Below are 17,812 nucleotides of genomic sequence, written 5' to 3' on the forward strand. Positions count from 1 at the left end.
AAAGAAAACGCTCGGGAGATTTGATTTGAAAATATTTTTTATCCTTTAAAAATATAGCAAGGGATTCACGAGTTCGAGAACGCCTGACTAGGATAAAGATTGGAGTATCAATAAATTTCGTCAAAAAAAAAGTCTGAGATTTAATACATGTACCAATATATGACGGGATGAAAAATCAATCCTTTTGATTTTTTGAAATTTATTGTATCTCGTAAAATAAAAAAAATTATATTTTACGATTTTCTGAACTACACTGAGAAACTAGTTGTAAAACTTAATAACACTATCTGAAATATTTGCCAGAAAAGAAATCGACGCTCGCCAATGAAATAACTAAAAATTTTTCTGTCACGCCTATTTGTGAAGAAAAAAGCACATTCCGAAGGTAGGTGACAAATTAAAAAATATTTTAGTTTTAAGAAACACCCAGAATTTAAGAAAAGTATCATCCGATAGGTGAGTAAACTAGATTAAGAATACTCCTCACCCCCTCCTTCGTGAAAAACGGAGAAATTGCTAGCGAGAAAATTGAAATTATTTTTCGATTCTCCCGCTCTTTCAAAATCTAAACGAGGAAAAATGTCGAATTTTTCGACGAGAAGTGAAGTATAAATTTTTCACAGTACAGAAGAAAATGTACATTTTAAGTTTGACATTGTCCGAGATACTTGTCAGTTTCTCGAACGTACGCGTTTGTGTTATTGTCACGTGTTGTGAGTTAAGTGCAAGTGAAAATGTCGGCTCAGAAAATGCTGATATCTACGTGTATAAATTTGGCAGCAAATTTATCGCGGGAGATAAAGCCGGAGACGTATCTACTTCACCTGACAGAAGATCGGGAAAATAATTATTATATTTTCAAGAAATTCGCGTATTCGATCTCAAACTCCTTACTCGGAGTTCTGTACAGATTGGGGTATTTCGGGGGTGATGAGGAATTTTTAAACATTGCCGCCGAAGTTATATCGTTTTGCAAAGATTTGCGGCACGAAGAAAAGGATGTTGGCGGATATGCCGCCTATTTGCTGGCGAACCAACGAAGAATGGAGATAAAAGGTAATTATTTTATATACTTTTAACGTGCCGCTGATTGAATTATAAACTTAAATCGTTATTAATAATTCGTAGCAAACTCTCCAGTAAATCTCGCGATAATTCGTCCCTCTCAAAAGAGACGAGCGGCAGAAGAGCCCGAGGCAGGACCCTCACGTAAGTTTATACGCGAGTAAAATATATAATTATTTGTAAATATATATATATATATATATATATATATCGATTACTGTTAAAAATTAAATATTTTAGGAAGAGCCCGAATACTGCCGGCGGAAAATCCGGTTCCAATTGTTATCGATATAGCGGGTAAGTTAACATTTTAGAGAAATAATAAAATATTTAAAAAAAATATGTAAAAAATATAGTAAGAAACTTAATGTATAAATATATTATTTGAGACGACGACGACGACGATGATGCTAACAGCGTTATGCACGAAGCTAACGACGATGCCGACGACGACGATTCTATCATCGTCGTAAGCTCAGCGGATAGCGTGATATTTACACCAGGTAAGGTGATATTTAAAAATATAGGCTTACAAAACTACCGACTTTGAATAAGCAAAGTAATATAAAACTTGTAAAATATATATGTATTATTTTTATAACAAAATTTCTAATGTTATAATAATATCAATAGAGCGGAAAGAGGAACCGGAGGAGGAAGAAGAGAAAGCGCTTGAGAAGCAGGAAGAAGAGAAGGCGCTTGAGGAGCAGGAAGACGAGGAGGAAGAAGTAGAAGAAGAAGAAGAAGAAATTCTCGAGGAAGAAGAAGAAGATCGCGAGAGCGAAGAAGATGATCCTCGAGTGACAGGTAGCCAAATTATTTTACTTTTTCCAAAATTTTTATGTTTGAATGTAATAAATAAATTTAAATTTTTAGTAATTCGACGCTTACCGATTAATTATTATCCGGAATATTAGCTTCGAGAGTACGGAAGCGTTACTCGAGACCGGAAATCGCCAAAAGGTGGGTTATCTCGTCAAATAATAATGTCAATAATTGTGTAAAAGATTAAATTCAAGCATAAAAATAAAAGCAATATAACAGTACTTTATATAATTTATATTCAATTTTACAATTTTCTTTTTTTCTTCAGTACAAAGAGGCGGAGGCGGTGGAGCAAACAACACTGCAGAAAATCGCAGCGATATTTCCCGGGAGACGGAGGAGGGTGAAGAGGAGGGTGAAGAGGAAGTGGGGGAGGAAGAGCATCGACACCAGCAACAACAGCAATATCATCAACATTGGCAAGTCGATGATCGATTTAATTATATTAATTTAATTAGGGAAAACGCGCGGCGGTTTAGAAGATTCGGGATAGTCGGGAGAGAAGCGAATTTCGTGATACAAGAGTTACCTGAAGGCGGGGATATTTATAGGTTATTGGAAAATGCGTTTCGCGAAATTCATGCGTATGCAATAAATTCGAGCGAACCGGGAGACGTAGGTTTTTTTTCATTCGATTCGCCGAATTTATCGCACGGCCCCGCGGGATTTTTCTTTCGTCCGGTGCGCGATTTGACTCACGAAGATATTTGGGGCCTCGTGACCGCGGTAGCACGGAGCGCGGGAGGACTCGATATCGCGAAGCAGTTTAACATACGCATTTTCAACATCGCTGTTCCTTCAGGTCGCGGCCGCGTTGCATTAACGCATGAAAATATCGCGAAACGTTCAATAGTCAAAATAAAGAATATCGACAACTTGTGTTTTCCGCGCTCTCTCGTAGTAGCGCAAACTTATTGCGAACGCGGTAATATACGTACGGGGGAATTGCATGAGAAATGGAATAAAGTAATATCGTTTTTCACTGGGTAGCACTGAGTGCGCACCGAAAACTCGTTGAGTTTAGATGGCACTGTCCGAGTGCACTAAAAGTGCGAATTTCTTGCGCTTCCAGCTAAACATACTGGTATACTCTCAGTGCAGTTCTGTGCATATTTGTCGCCCTGAATATGGAAGGATTTAACATTAATTTTAAGGTCAATGATGACCTATTGAACTTAACTCTCGATCCAAGCGAACAAGAGTTATATGATAAGTTAAAGAGTAAGTATATACATACATATATTATCTGATTTTGGTTTTTGAGGTTATTCCAGAATAGATGTTGATAAGAATTTCATTTCACGAAAACAATGCAGAGTAATTTCTTTTCATTGTACAGTTTTAAAATATATAACAATAATTTATTTCCTTTGTTCTGTATATAACATTTAAATGTACTAGAGTGTAAACAATATTTTCTTAACCTCCAACTTGTGAAATACATCTCATTTCAAAATGTACATAAAAGAAAATTAATAGATTTCTTATTTTCAGACGATGATTCCTACAGCACACAATATATAAAGCTCCTTATCCGTAATGGATTATTTGTCATAAATAGTGAAGACCAGGAAATTAAAGAAATATACAGACAGACTGGAGAAAATAAGTAAGTAAAAAGTAGAATATATATTACATGTACGAGGTGTGTTCAAAAAGTATCGCGAATTTTGAATTTCCGCGGGTTACGTATATTCGATTTTCGATTTTTTTGTGGCGTTATGTTGGTACTCATGTTTCTCATTTATGCCGACAAGTACGGCCATTTTGAATGTTCAGTTAATTTTTGACAGCTGCTTTGCTTGCACGTGTTTTGGCTTGTCTTCGATTTTTGCCTATTCCAAAAAATGGATCAAAGAATCTGTATCAAATTTTGTGTGAAAAACAAAATTAAGTGCGCGGACGCATTCCGAATGTTGACTGTGGCATATGGTGAAGCTACCTTGGACCGAAGCAACGTTTATCGGTGGTACAAAATGTTTTCCGAGGGCCGAGAAGATGTGAACGACGAAGAGCGTGCCGGACGCCCGAGCACGTCAACAACAGACGATTTTTCGATTGCAGGGGCGTGGTGCATCATGAGTTCTTGCCACAGGGTAGAACGGTCAATAAGGAATATTACCTGCAAGTTATGCTCAAATTGCGCGAAGCAATCCGCCAGAAACGCCCGGATTTGTGGAAGAACAAAAATTGGCTTTTGCACCATGATAACGCCCCTGCTCACACATCGTTGCTTGTGCGCGAATTTTTGGCCAAAAACAACACACTAATAATGCCGCAGCCACTGTATTCCCCAGATCTGGCCCCCTGTGACTTTTTCTTGTTCCCGAAACTGAAGAGGCCCATGAAAGGACGACGCTACGCTACGATTGAGGAGATAAAGACGGCATCGAAGGAGGAGCTGAACAAGATCACAAAAAATGATTTTTTGAAGTGCTTCGAGGATTGGAAAAAACGTTGGCACAAGTGTATAATATCTGGTGGGGATTACTTTGAAGGGGACAAAATAGATATTCATGAATAAATAAATAATTTTTGAAAAAACACAAAATTCACGATACTTTTTGAACACACCTCGTATGTGCTGTTACAATCACATAATTGGGAAATAAGAATGAATGCGAGAAATACAAATTTTCCCTAAGAGAAGAGTTAGTGAGATAATATAATAAGTATATCTGTATATTTATTATTGCAGAGAAGAATTAATATATCATGCAAATATGCACAATTTTGCACAGATGAATGAACAAGCAGGAAGTAGTAATAAAGAAAATGATATCAATCACTTATCACAGGCCTGCAGTCAAAAAAATATTGGTAAATACAGTTACTGAATATCGCATTTTTAGTACTTGCGTAGTTATATAAACGTATACATAAAGAAATTGATTAGTAAATTTTCTTATGCATTTGCTTATGGACCAATAAATTTTTTTATGCATATGTTTATGCGATTATGCAAATTTGTTGGGTAGGCTTTAAGACTGTATGTAATTGCTATTCAATAATTTGTGATTTACAATATACATTACTAATATGCAAATTTTATAATATTTAGATCACTGGAGCGATTCGGCCACCTCATTTATGCTCGATAAATATGAAACATACTTATCCGAGATTGGTCCAATGAAAAAGTTTAAAACGAAAAAACTGATGTGGACACAAATATCTGCAGATATGATGAAAATGTTAAACATTTCTAAAACTTCATTACAAATTGAGAATCGATTCAAAACAGTTTTGAAAAGAAAGAAAAAAGCAGTGGAAAATAATTGTAAATCAGGTAGTTCTAGAGAAGAGGTACCTTTTGAAGAAGAATTGCGGAAGATTGCACATTCAGATGACAGCATTGAACCGGAGGTATTACGAAGTGCTAAAAGTGTGAAATATCCAAAATTAAATAATACACCTGAAATTTCTGAAAAAATCTGCAAGACTGATTTCGCAAAGCATGCTATCAATGGCTCGCCGAAGGCAAAAAAATCTAAACGGACTAATGAAGAGATAAGGGTAGAATTATTTGAAAAAAAAAGAAGCTGCAAAGGAAAGGCGACATAAGGAGAAATTGGACCTAATTCGAAAGTTGTTCGCCAAAGAGAATACACAGTAATAAAAAAGTAACAAATTGTTGCCAAAGAAAAAACCAAAATAGCAATATAATATAAAGCTGTTAACTATATATATAGCTACTGTTACTTTTTAAGTTTATTTATGATCGAAAAGATCGCAAGTAATATGCTTATATATTTGTTTTTTAGTTTAAAGTAATATGCTTATATATTTGTTTTTTAGTTTAAAGTAATATGCTTATATATTTGTTTTTTAGTTTAAACGAAATGATTCGTTATACTGTGATATATACTAGCGTATTATTGTAAAGATTACATTTTTTAACGTATAATTGTTTATATGTAATTTAATTGTTATATCGAGTTATTTATTTCATGGAAAAAGTACATTTACTAATTGATCTCTTTTCATTTCTCCTAATCTACGCAGTAGAGCTTCTTGCTCTCCACCACCTTCATGATGAGATTCTTCATCATTGTCTAATACAATATCAACATCAAAATCAAAAGTAAAGTTATCATCGTTGTCAATGCATAAGTTGTGCAAGACGCAACAAGAAATTATAAATTTAGATATCTTATCAATGCTATGAAAATCTAATTCAGTAAGTTGCCGAAAACGACCTTTTAAAAGGCCAAATGCATTCTCGATCAGTACTCCCGTTGAACAAAATTTCTTATTATATTTTTTCTGTTTATCGGACAGATTTCCATAATCTCTATAGGGAATCATTAGCCATTCCCTTATAGGGTATGCCGCATCTCCCAATATATGAAATTTTCCTTCACAAATTCTTTGTAAATTATCATTGATGTCCGATAACTTCAAAACTCTCGAATCATGGATCTTTCCTGGAATCCCAGTGAAGACATCAATAAATTATTTTCGAGCATCACATATACCTTGTAATGTGATTGCAGGAATATCGTGCCTATTTACGTAAGTGGATTTTATTTTATGTGCTGGTGTTCGAACTTTAATAGACGTCCCATCGACACAACCAATCACATTAGGAAAACCAGCAATCTAAAAATTTATATATATTTAAAATTAATTAATGAAAGGCTCGTATAAATTAACAAAATTAAACAAATCAAATATAGTAGGCCAACTGAACGAGCAAATAAATAAGGTGTAAAAATTTATTAATAGTTAAATAATTAAATTAACATTCCGTTACAGAAACGATATAAATTGTAAACGTTTCGACTGCACTACAGTCTTTATCAATACATAAAAGTTAAATATTAAAATACAAAGTTAAATGTTAAAAATACAAAGTTAGTTAAATATTAAAATATAAAATTAAAACGATTCTTTGCTGTTGACCAATAGATATGCAAGGCGATTGGTCTGAGATGCCAAGTTATGCGACATTTAAACATGATTATCGTTTTAACAAGTCCTTTTTCCCGATATTTTAAGTGTGTGTTGCGAAGTCTGAATAACACATTTGTTATTAAAGTTAAAACGATAATCATGTTTAAATGTCGCATAACTTGGCATCTCAGACCAATCGCCTTGCATATCTATTGGTCAACAGCGAAGAATCGTTTTAATTTTATATTTTAATATTTAACTAACTTTGTATTTTTAACATTTAACTTTGTATTTTAATATTTAACTTTTATGTATTGATAAAGACTGTAGTGCAGTCGAAACGTTTACAATTTATATCGTTTCTGTAACGGAATGTTAATTTAATTATTTAACTATTAATAAATTTTTACACCTTATTTATTTGCTCGTTCAGTTGGCCTACTATATTTGATTTGTTTAATTTTATATATCTTTATATATAATTTTAATTTATATACAGGGTTTGTCCGGAAAGTAATGCGTCGCATTTTTTTAAAAAAGAATTTATTGATCGCATAGGTAAAACAACTTAAAATTGTTCGAAGTATGACCCTTCTGCGTCAATACATTTTTGCCAACGCGATTTCCATGCGTCATAAGATTTCTGGAACTCCTTGACTGGGATGCTGTTCAGGGAGGCCGTCGAAGTAGCTTGTACGTTGTCAACCGACTCGAGCTGTTGTCCTTTGAGCTCCCTTTTCAGCCGAGGAAATAAAAAAAAGTCCGCCGGGGCCAAGTCGGGACTGTAGGGCGGCTGCGGAAATTGGGATTATCTGCACAGAGTTGCTTGAGTTCTTCACAAACTTCCACTCGGTGTTGCTTTTGCGCATCGGTCAACACTCTGGGCACAAGTTTTGCGCAAATCTTCCGCATGGCCAAGTCTTCCGATACAATCTCGTGAACAATCGTTTTCGGCAAGTTCAATAATTCCGACATTAAGCGAACATTCATTCGACGGTCTGAATTCAATAATTGGCGCACACGAGTCACATTGTCGTCCGTTCGCGATGTTGACGGGCGTCCTGCGCGGGCCTCGTCGGCGACCTCCTTCCGACCTTCTCTAAACATCTTGTGCCATCTGTTTGACTGCGATTTGGAAAGGCAATCGTCCCCGAAAACTTTCTTGAGCATTTCAAAAGTTTCCAGCGGCGTCTTGTCCAGCTTCACGCAAAACTTTATCGCATAGCGTTGCTCTATCGTTCTCTCCATCACAAGTTCGACGCGACCACTAAGCAGAGGTTCACAGAATAAGCCGTCCTAACCCTCCAAGCGCATGGAAACAATTGAGCGACCTACCGTTGGAAAGCTAAGGGTACCCCCCTTCCTCCCCAACCGGTCCCATCGCTCTGCGATGTATAGTCGCGTCACAAAAAAATGCGACGCATTACTTTCCGGACAAACCCTGTACACTTTAATCGCCTAATTGTTAAATTAGCATTAATAATTATCGACATACATGCTATACACACACACACACACACACACACACACACACATATATATATATATGTATATATATATCTTTATACCTGTGTGTGTGTAAACACAAACATATTACCCTATCAATAAAGCGTGGTCTACAATACGTGGAGTAAGACTGGCGTAAGGAGTAAGAGTAGAAGTAAGAAGACTATTTTTGGTTTAAACAAGCTGAATTAACGGCGTAAGCGAAATAAAATTATTTTATTTCTTACTCCTACCTTACTCTTACGCTTATGTCCTTAATCCAGCTTTTTTTAACCGAAAATAACCTCCTTGAAAATATTCTTACTCCTTACACCAAGCTTACAATACGTATTGTAGACCACGTTTAATTTCCAAATAACATACTTGTAAAAACTCGCTTGCAGAGAGTTCGTTGTTCTCAAATTTTATAATTTTTGGAGCCATGTCAATTAAAAAATTAATCACTCTATCGTTTTGCCTAGAAGTTGTTGCATGACATACTCCAAATCTCTGTGACACATCTCTGAGGCAGACTTTATTTCCAGCAAACCTATAATATATAAAATGTTCAATTATTATTCACGCAGAAATAAATGATAGGTCAGTACACAATACAAATAATTACCAACTTACCACAAAAATGACAAAATATCCAATTCTGGAGTAGTAGGTTCGCTACCTCCGTTGCTCCGATCAGATGGATAGAATCCGGAAAGTGCATACATCTCTATTATCTTGTAGGCTGTTGTTCGTGTAACGCGAAAATGATTTTTAAACTATAATAATATAATTATTTGTAATATTGATACTAATTTATACAAAACACATTATTGTTTTACATAATAATACAATAATAATACAAATTATAATCTATAAAGATAATAAAATATACATATATGTATACTTACATTCTTATCCGTAAGGTTATGCACTACCTGAAGAAAGTTTGCAATCTTTGGAATTTTTCGCGGATATTCTTGTTGTAAAAAATCATCTTCATCACTGCTAGATGATGATGAAGAAAGCAAATCTAACAATTCAAACATTAATCGTGCATCCCACGCAGCCATATTGATTGCACTAAACTGGCACCGTCTCTCAGAGCTCGTGCCGAATTCTTGCATTAAAGTGCGAAAACTCGGCACTAGACTTTCCAGTGAAACAGCACGCACCGTTTTCATGCGCACCGAAATGCCCAGTGAAACACGTTGCCCATGACGAGTGCGCACTCAGTGCGCACTAGTTCTCCCAGTGAAAAACGCTATAAGACATCCGCAATCGAAGTTACAACACAAATGGGCGTTGGAATTAACTAAAAAAGTCAAAGTAATAATTCCCGAAGAGGGTTGCGAGATCCGTGAAATTGAGCGTTTTCAGCGATATCTCGCCGCGGTCAATGTCGCTATTGTTATATATAATTTAGTACTTTCGGTCACGGCGCGAAACCGTATACGGTACAGCAATACTCGCTTCTCTCGGGCGTGAATCCTCTCATCGACTAAATATTATGTATTATGAGAATTCACGCCATTTTAATTCTATATTAAATTTAAAAGCCGCTGCGGGTTCTCGTAATTTTTGTGTAACGTGTAATGTAGGCTTCCGAAACGATAGAAGTGGCGGTCACCGGTGCTCGAATAAATGTCCGCGATGTTTCACCGCGCCGCCGTGCAAACACTCCGACGACGCGCGAATAGTAAAATGTGACGCGTGCAATCGGACGTTTTTCGGTGCTTCGTGTTTTGAGCGTCATCGTAGTGAAAAATCTTATGACGATAAATCGCTTGCGAGTGTTTGTAGCGTCATACGATTTTGCAATAAATGCGGATGTATAATTAAAGCGAAAGCGAAGCACGAATGCGGCGTTTCTTACTGCAGATTATGCTATTCGGAGCAATCTCGAAATCATTTGTGTTATATGAGACCTCTTCGCAACGACGTTAATTTTTCTACCGAGCCGTCGTTGTCGACACATCCTCCGGAGGTAGAAGCGACGACCGTGACAGTAGATGTATCCGTCGAAGAGAAAGAAAACATAATTGATAACAAAGAAACGAGCAAATCGGCATTGACAGATAGAAAGGAACGCATAGCATTCGTGTTTTATGATTTTGAAACACGGCAGGACGAGACGCTCGAAGGTACGACGTCCGTAAAAAGACACATCCCGACACTTTGCGTTGCGCATCAAATTTGTGAAGCGTGCGCGCAAAACAATGATATCTCCGTGCGTTGTCGCTGGTGCGGAGTTCGAGAGTTCGTATTTTGTAATGATCCGGTGAAATATTTTGTCAGTTTTGCTACGCAAAGGACGAAATATTTCAAACAGATAATTTGCATAGCCCACAATGCGAAAGCGTTTGACGCTCAATTTATTTTGAAATATATCGTAGAAAATCGTGTCAATCTTGCGCCGAAAATGATTTTGAACGGGACAAAAATCGTCGTATTAACAGTTGGACATATAAAGTTTATTGATAACGTGAATTATATGTCAATGCGATTATCCGATTTGCCGAAGGCTTTCGGGCTGAAAGATACATCGGGTAAAGGCATCTTTCCGCATTTAAAAAAGGAGCGCGAACTCGGTCATCCTATAAACCACGCAGGGCGTGCCCGCGAATACCGTATGATCGACGGCACACTCGTCGATGGTTATTATGAAGAAACATCAGACACGGGAGTAACGTCGCGTCACGTGTTGCAATTCCACGGTTGCTTTTGGCACGGATGTACGTCGTGCTTTCCGATAAATCGCAATAGACCGCTTTCGTCGGCTGAGGAACGTAGAGATACGATTGACTCGCGATACGAGTAAACTCTCGCAATCTCGTGGCGACTTTGGCAGCAGGGGTACACGCTGACGGAAAAGTGGGAGTGTAGTTTTGATTGAAAAATGCGGGATAATCGTGAGATGCGCGAATTTCTCGAGAGTCATCCGGTGGTGAAAACAGCACCGCTCGATCCTCGCGACGCATTTTTCGATGGACGCACGGAAAATATCGCGACTCTTTGCAAAATCACAGGTGCGGAGAAAATACGCTACGTAGACGTATGTTCGTTATACCCGTATGTATAGAAGACGGGTGCTTTCCCTACCGGTCATCCCGACATTTATATCGGCGATGAATGTTCAACTTAAATCGATTCCGGTCCGAATTATAATTTTGACACCGTCGAAGGTCTTGTACGTTGTACGATACTTCCTCCGCGCGATTTATTTCATCCGGTACTCCCATATTGCGCGCACGGAAAATTATTATTCGCACTGTGTCGTAGTTGTTGTGAAACATTTTCGCAAACGGAGTGTACGCACGACCCTAACGAACGCGAATTCGGGAGTACGTGGGTGAGCCGCGAATTACAAGGCCGTCGAAAAAGGTTATCTCGTGACTAAAGTAATTGAAATTTGGCAATATAAAATATTTTATACGCGTATTAGGAAATATTTTTTGTGTAAAATTTTGTAATATAGTAGCGTTAATAATAGTAATAACATAAGCCTGTAATATGTAATAAGAAAAATGTTGAAACATAAATATATACACAAATAGAACCGCGCAGGTCAAGACTGTCATCTTCTATACACACCGCCTATCGACCATCCAATCATGGGTCGATGTATACATCGACCTAATCGATAAATCGATCCCGGCCGTACTAACTTCCGACGCGCTTGCCGCTTCTTCCGTCTAGTCCTTCTGGCTGTACGATCTTTTGTCTTATAATAAAACGTGTCTAAGCTCTACACTATATTTTTCTCTTCTTGGATCCATCCTTGCGCTACCCAAGCTCACATCCCAACAGGTTATGGGCCCAGCGCAGTGCACACCGCAAGCGTAAGTCACAAATTAGACTGTGCGCGAAATTACCCAACGAGAGAGGTAGTTATAACCTCACAATCGGGAAGGCACGTGCTCGTGCGAAATCCATAAAAACTTTACAACCGCAAGTAGTAAACTGTGTGAGTCAATACAAAGATGGCAACCAGTTTAAGTGTGCATATAGACAAGTTAAAAAAGGACAATTATGACACTTGGAAGGTGCACATGGAGGCAATCCTGGTAAAGAACGATCTATGGTGCTACGTCGACGGATCGCGCGTAAAACCGGAGACACCGGTGGACGCGGCGGCGTGGGATAAGAATGACCGTAAGGCGAGAGCAGATATCATCTTAGCCATGAGCCCAGCGGAGTTATGCCACATAAAATACTGCATCACTTCACGCGAGGTATGGACTAAACTTGAACAAGTGTATGAATCGAGCGGTCCCGCACGTAAGGCAACACTTTTAAAACAATTAATCTTTATAAAACTAGAAGATGATGCGTTAATGGCCGAGCACCTTAATAAATTCTTTAATACCGTAGATAAACTCGGTGAGATGGGTATCAACGTAGCCGAGGACTTGTTGAGCATCTTATTACTTTACAGTATACCAACCTCATATGAAAACTTCAGGTGTGCGATTGAGGCAAGAGATTCATTGCCCAAACCAGACGCGTTAAAAATAAAGTTACTCGAAGAAGCAGAAGCAAGAAAAAACTCACAAGGATCTCGAGAGACAGCCGGCGCCCTCTACAGCAAACAATCATCTCTCAAGGGCAAGCAGTATGGACGTACAAGTGGAAATACACCGGCGTACAGCCCAAACACTGGAGGTGGTAATGCACAAGGTAACGAGGTACCCCACCGCAAAACCTACAAATGCAATTTTTGTAAGAAATTAGGTCACAAAGCGGCGGAATGCTGGAAAAAAAACCCATGGAAGAAACAATCAATGGCAAATGCCCAAGAAGAGGCACTACTATGCTACACAGACAAGGGAATGTCGTCAAACCATTGGAGCGATACAGCAGATGGAACTTCGATAGCGATCGCGTTGAACACAGAAATAGTGCCTACAAAGGAGTGGTGTATCGACAGCGGCGCAACCTCCCACATGTGCCATTCGAAAGGCGATTTTCAAGAACTAAATCCAATAACAAATCAGACAGTCAGACTTGCAACAGACAAAGTTACGCCCATCGAAGGAAAAGGAGCCGTGTCACTAACAGTAGCAACCACAAATGGTAATAAGCCTATCCGACTTGAAAATACACTATGTGTGCCCGACTTAAATACAAACTTAATATCCGTAGCCAAGGTGGTAGATAATGGACATCGGGTCATATTCACAAAGGAGTACGCCCATATTATCAATCGGAACGATGAGGTAATAGTTGAGGCGCGCAGAAGAGGAGATCTATTCTTTGTCAAGCCAACGGAGGAGCAGACGAAACTATCGAAAGAAGGGAACATCTTACAACAATGGCATTATCGCTATGGCCATCTAAATGAAGTTGACTTACGAAAACTAGCATCCAAACAAATGGTACAAGATTTGCCAATATCCATGAATGCAAAAATGGCGGACTGCGAAATATGCGCCCAAGGAAAGCAGGCAGCAACACCGTTACCCAAGGAGTCAACGAAACATACCCGTAAGACACTCGATCTTATACATTCAGACGTCTGCGGACCCGTGAGGACACGATCAATTGGAGGAGCGGCGTATTTTGTTACATTCATAGATGACCGAACACGATGGGTGGAAGTCTATTTGCTAAAGTCAAAAGACGAAGTCAAGGATGCTTTCTGCAAATACAGAGCGTTAGTTGAAAACCAACATGAACGCAGAATAAAAATAATCCGCACAGATAATGGATTAGAATATTGTGGAAAAGAATTCGAAGATGGACTAAACAGATTAGGCATTAAAAGAGAACGCACGGTAGTTTATACCCCACAACAAAACGGCGTAGCAGAAAGAATGAACAGGACGCTGACTGAAATGGCCAGGTGCATGATTCTACAGGCTGGACTACCATTGCATTTTTGGGCAGAGGCCATCAGCACTGCGGCTTATATAAGAAATCGATCCCCAACAAAGGCACTCGAGGATACGACCCCGTACGAGATGTGGTTTCAAGAGAAGCCAAGCGTCAGACACTTCAAAATCTTTGGATGTCAGGCTTATGCCCTGAACAAGAAACCCGGCAAGGGCAAATTCGAACCAAGATCAACTGAGTGTATCTTATTAAGCTACAGCCACGAATCAAAAGCATATCGCTTATGGAACAAAGAAGCCAAGAAAATCATCAAAAGCAGGGATGTTAAGTTTATAAATGAGTCAGCAACGGACCAGGCAAGATCAACGTTCGATGTCGACCTCTTAAAACCAATCTCAGACAAAATAAACAATGAGAATAATAACGAAGGCCAATCAACAGAAAAAGCGGGGGAGGAAAGCGACGAAATGGAGGAGAACTCAAACCAAGAAGAATTTCGTACGCCAATGACTCCTGAAATACGCAAAAGGCCAGGAAGGCCGAAGATCATTCGAAGTGGAACACCAGGGCGACCAAAGAAAATATACAACACAACTCCAATCACCATGGAGTATGCCCAGCTAGCATTCGACGACCCTACGGAACCAACCCTAGAAGAGGCATTGTCCGGACCACACCATGAAGCGTGGAAGTCAGCCTTGAAAAAGGAATTCGAAGAATTACAGAAAGCAAGAGTATGGGAACTCACGAAGTGCCCGGCAGACAAAACACCAATTGGATCCCGCTGGGTGCTCAAAACAAAATACAACCCTGATGGTTCGATAGAACGCCGTAAAGCACGATTAGTGGCAAAAGGCTGTTCACAAGTACCTGGAGTCGACTATAAGGAAACATATGCGCCAGTGGCACGACTACAATCAATACGAACAGTACTGGCATTGTCAGTGGAGTTAGAGTTAGCAGTATATCACATAGACATAAATATGGCATATACACATGCAGAATTAGAGGAGGACATATATATGCTTCAACCACAAGAGTTCATTAAACCAGGATACGAAGACCACGTCTACAAACTAAAGAAATCCCTATACGGACTGAAACAATCAGGAAGGCAGTGGAACCACAAACTCAATAAAGTTTTTAATAAATACGGCTTACGTCAAACGAACACAGACACATGCATTTACTCCTCACAAAAAGACAACGAAGTAATAGTCATCGCAGTCTATGTTGACGACTTAATAGTGGCTGTAAACAAGCCAGAGTTATTCACATCAATAAAAAATTTTCTAAGTTGTGAATTTCAGATTCGAGACCTGGGAGCTTTAACGTATTGCCTTGGGATTGAATTCAGACAAGCAGAAGACTCGAGACGTATCGAGATGCATCAACACAAATACATTATGGACCTGGTGACCAAATTCAGGATGAGCGACGCGAAGCACGTACTCACACCAATGGAGCCAAAAGCCAAATTCGAAGCAGACGAGGAGGCACCACCAGTAGATCAACAATTATATAGATGCTTAATTGGGTCACTCCTATACGCGGCAACGGCGACACGACCCGACATCGCGTACGCAATAAGCGTATTGAGCAGTTTCAACCAGGAGCCGAATCTCACTCACTGGACAGCAGCAAAAAGGGTCCTTAGATACCTAAAAGGAACCAATGACCAAGGACTGATCTTCAAACAACAAGCCGACCCCTTGACTGCATTCGTAGACGCCGACTGGGGAGGTGACATAAATGACCGAAAATCTCGCACAGGCTACATCTTTAAACTTGCAGGTGCAGCAATAGCTTGGGAGTCCAGAAAACAAAAGACTGTCTCACTCTCTACTACCGAAGCCGAATACATAGCTCTATCGGAGGCTGCGAAAGAGGCAAAATATATCCGAAAATTTCTACAAGACACTGGATTGTGGGAACATCAAGGATCACCCACAACCATCTATTGCGACAATCAAGGAGCCGGAAAGCTAACAAAGAACCCGGTTCATCACTCCAAATCAAAACACATAAACATACGCTACCACTATGTCAGGCAAATCTATGAAGAAGGCGAAATAGATGTGCAATATATACCGACAAGTGAAATGATCGCGGATATTCTCACGAAAAGCTTATGTATTTCAAATCACGAAAAATGTTTAAAAGGTATAGGCACAGGACTAGTTAAAGTAAACAATGATAGAAACGAATAGGATCGCGATTCAGGGAGGGTGTTGAAACATAAATATATACACAAATAGAACCGCGCAGGTCAAGACTGTCATCTTCTATACACACCGCCTATCGACCATCCAATCATGGGTCGATGTATACATCGACCTAATCGATAAATCGATCCCGGCCGTACTAACTTCCGACGCGCTTGCCGCTTCTTCCGTCTAGTCCTTCTGGCTGTACGATCTTTTGTCTTATAATAAAACGTGTCTAAGCTCTACACTATATTTTTCTCTTCTTGGATCCATCCTTGCGCTACCCAAGCTCACATCCCAACAAAAAATAAATTTTATGTACATTTTTTATAATAACGTTACTAATTTTAAATAATTTAAAATTAGCATAGAATAAAATTTTGTATCTCAAATTGATTTAACATGCTCTATTCTTTATTTTTTTCCCGTATATCAAAAAATAATTTTATTTTATTTTTTCCAGCAATAAAAAACTTTGAATGCAAACCCGAGCAAGCATGTTTTCTATTAGAGTTATTTTTATTATCCTTGGTGTCGAGGTGACGTTCAGCCGAAATTGTACCCGTGCTTCTTTTTGTTTTTTATTGTTAAATCTTATTTGTTACCGAGGTGTCGATAATACTCGATATCGCGTATACAGCAACCGAAATCGTGGTCAGACGTTAGAGGCGTTTGTAATTTTTGTATATCTTGTTTTCTTTGTTTTCTTTGTTACCGATGATGATACCAACATTAGCCGATAGTGCAACGCCTAATAAGCTATCAGCCCGAAATCAGTGCGAGTCTGTATTTTTTGCTAATCTTTTTCATCGCTGTCACTCCGGCGGCTCTTTCTCTCTATCGCGTAAGAGAGTTCGAAGAGCGAGATGCATAGTCGCCCTCCACGTGGCCTTGATATACCACGACTCGCCATTTTGTCGGCTTTTTCCAAAACCCACCTACTCTCCCTCTACCCTTCCAAAATAAAAATCACCCAATCAGAGTGCCGGCAAGTATAGTCAAAGCCTATCAGACGCCGAAGACTAATGCCCCGATAAAAAATAGACCAATCTCCGATCGCAAAATTCTGTCTAGCCACACCCCCTCAGACGTCAGGGCCTCGTGTCCGGACTGAGTTTTGACACTTGCAACAGAGGTCACTGACCCTCACAGCAGAGGCCATTGTCTGTCACACCATAAAAAACCGTCTGGTACAGCAGGGGTTCGGCGCCAATGGCCGAGGAGTGGGGGTTTGTTTTGACTCACTATAGTGGCCCATATACTACTCCTTATTATCATATGTCACAACCTATCAAATTTGCAAGAAAGATCCTATCAACAATATTTCCAACGCCACACGGAAGATTTTGTCAGAGTGGAAGCACAAGGAATACATAGACGACAACACTTATAAAAAACTATTCATTAGTAATGGGATTCTCCCAAGAGCCTATGGGTTTATTAAAATTCATAAATCAGATTTTTCGTTACGAATAATTGTTTCTCTATCAACAGTCCTCTAT

General features: G+C 39.0%; 1 protein-coding gene and 1 pseudogene across 1 annotated transcript; both read left to right on the forward strand.

Annotated features, from left to right (window-relative positions):
- Positions 1 to 734: 734 nt before the first annotated feature.
- On the forward strand, positions 735 to 11,089 carry LOC114936791 (uncharacterized). Its single transcript, XM_085479954.1, is given in 11 exon segments — positions 735 to 1,056; positions 1,129 to 1,209; positions 1,306 to 1,362; positions 1,455 to 1,568; positions 1,699 to 1,872; positions 2,159 to 2,256; positions 2,293 to 2,850; positions 9,529 to 9,685; positions 9,688 to 9,720; positions 9,723 to 10,412; positions 10,728 to 11,089. Coding segments are annotated over 11 exon segments (2,646 nt in total).
- Positions 4,614 to 5,506, forward strand: LOC146724405 (uncharacterized; annotated as a pseudogene).
- Positions 11,090 to 17,812: the final 6,723 nt, after the last annotated feature.

This window comes from Nylanderia fulva, unplaced genomic scaffold, assembly GCF_048542155.1.
Source record: "Nylanderia fulva isolate GAGA-0341 unplaced genomic scaffold, ASM4854215v1 Scaffold134, whole genome shotgun sequence".
NCBI lineage: Eukaryota > Metazoa > Arthropoda > Insecta > Hymenoptera > Formicidae > Nylanderia > Nylanderia fulva.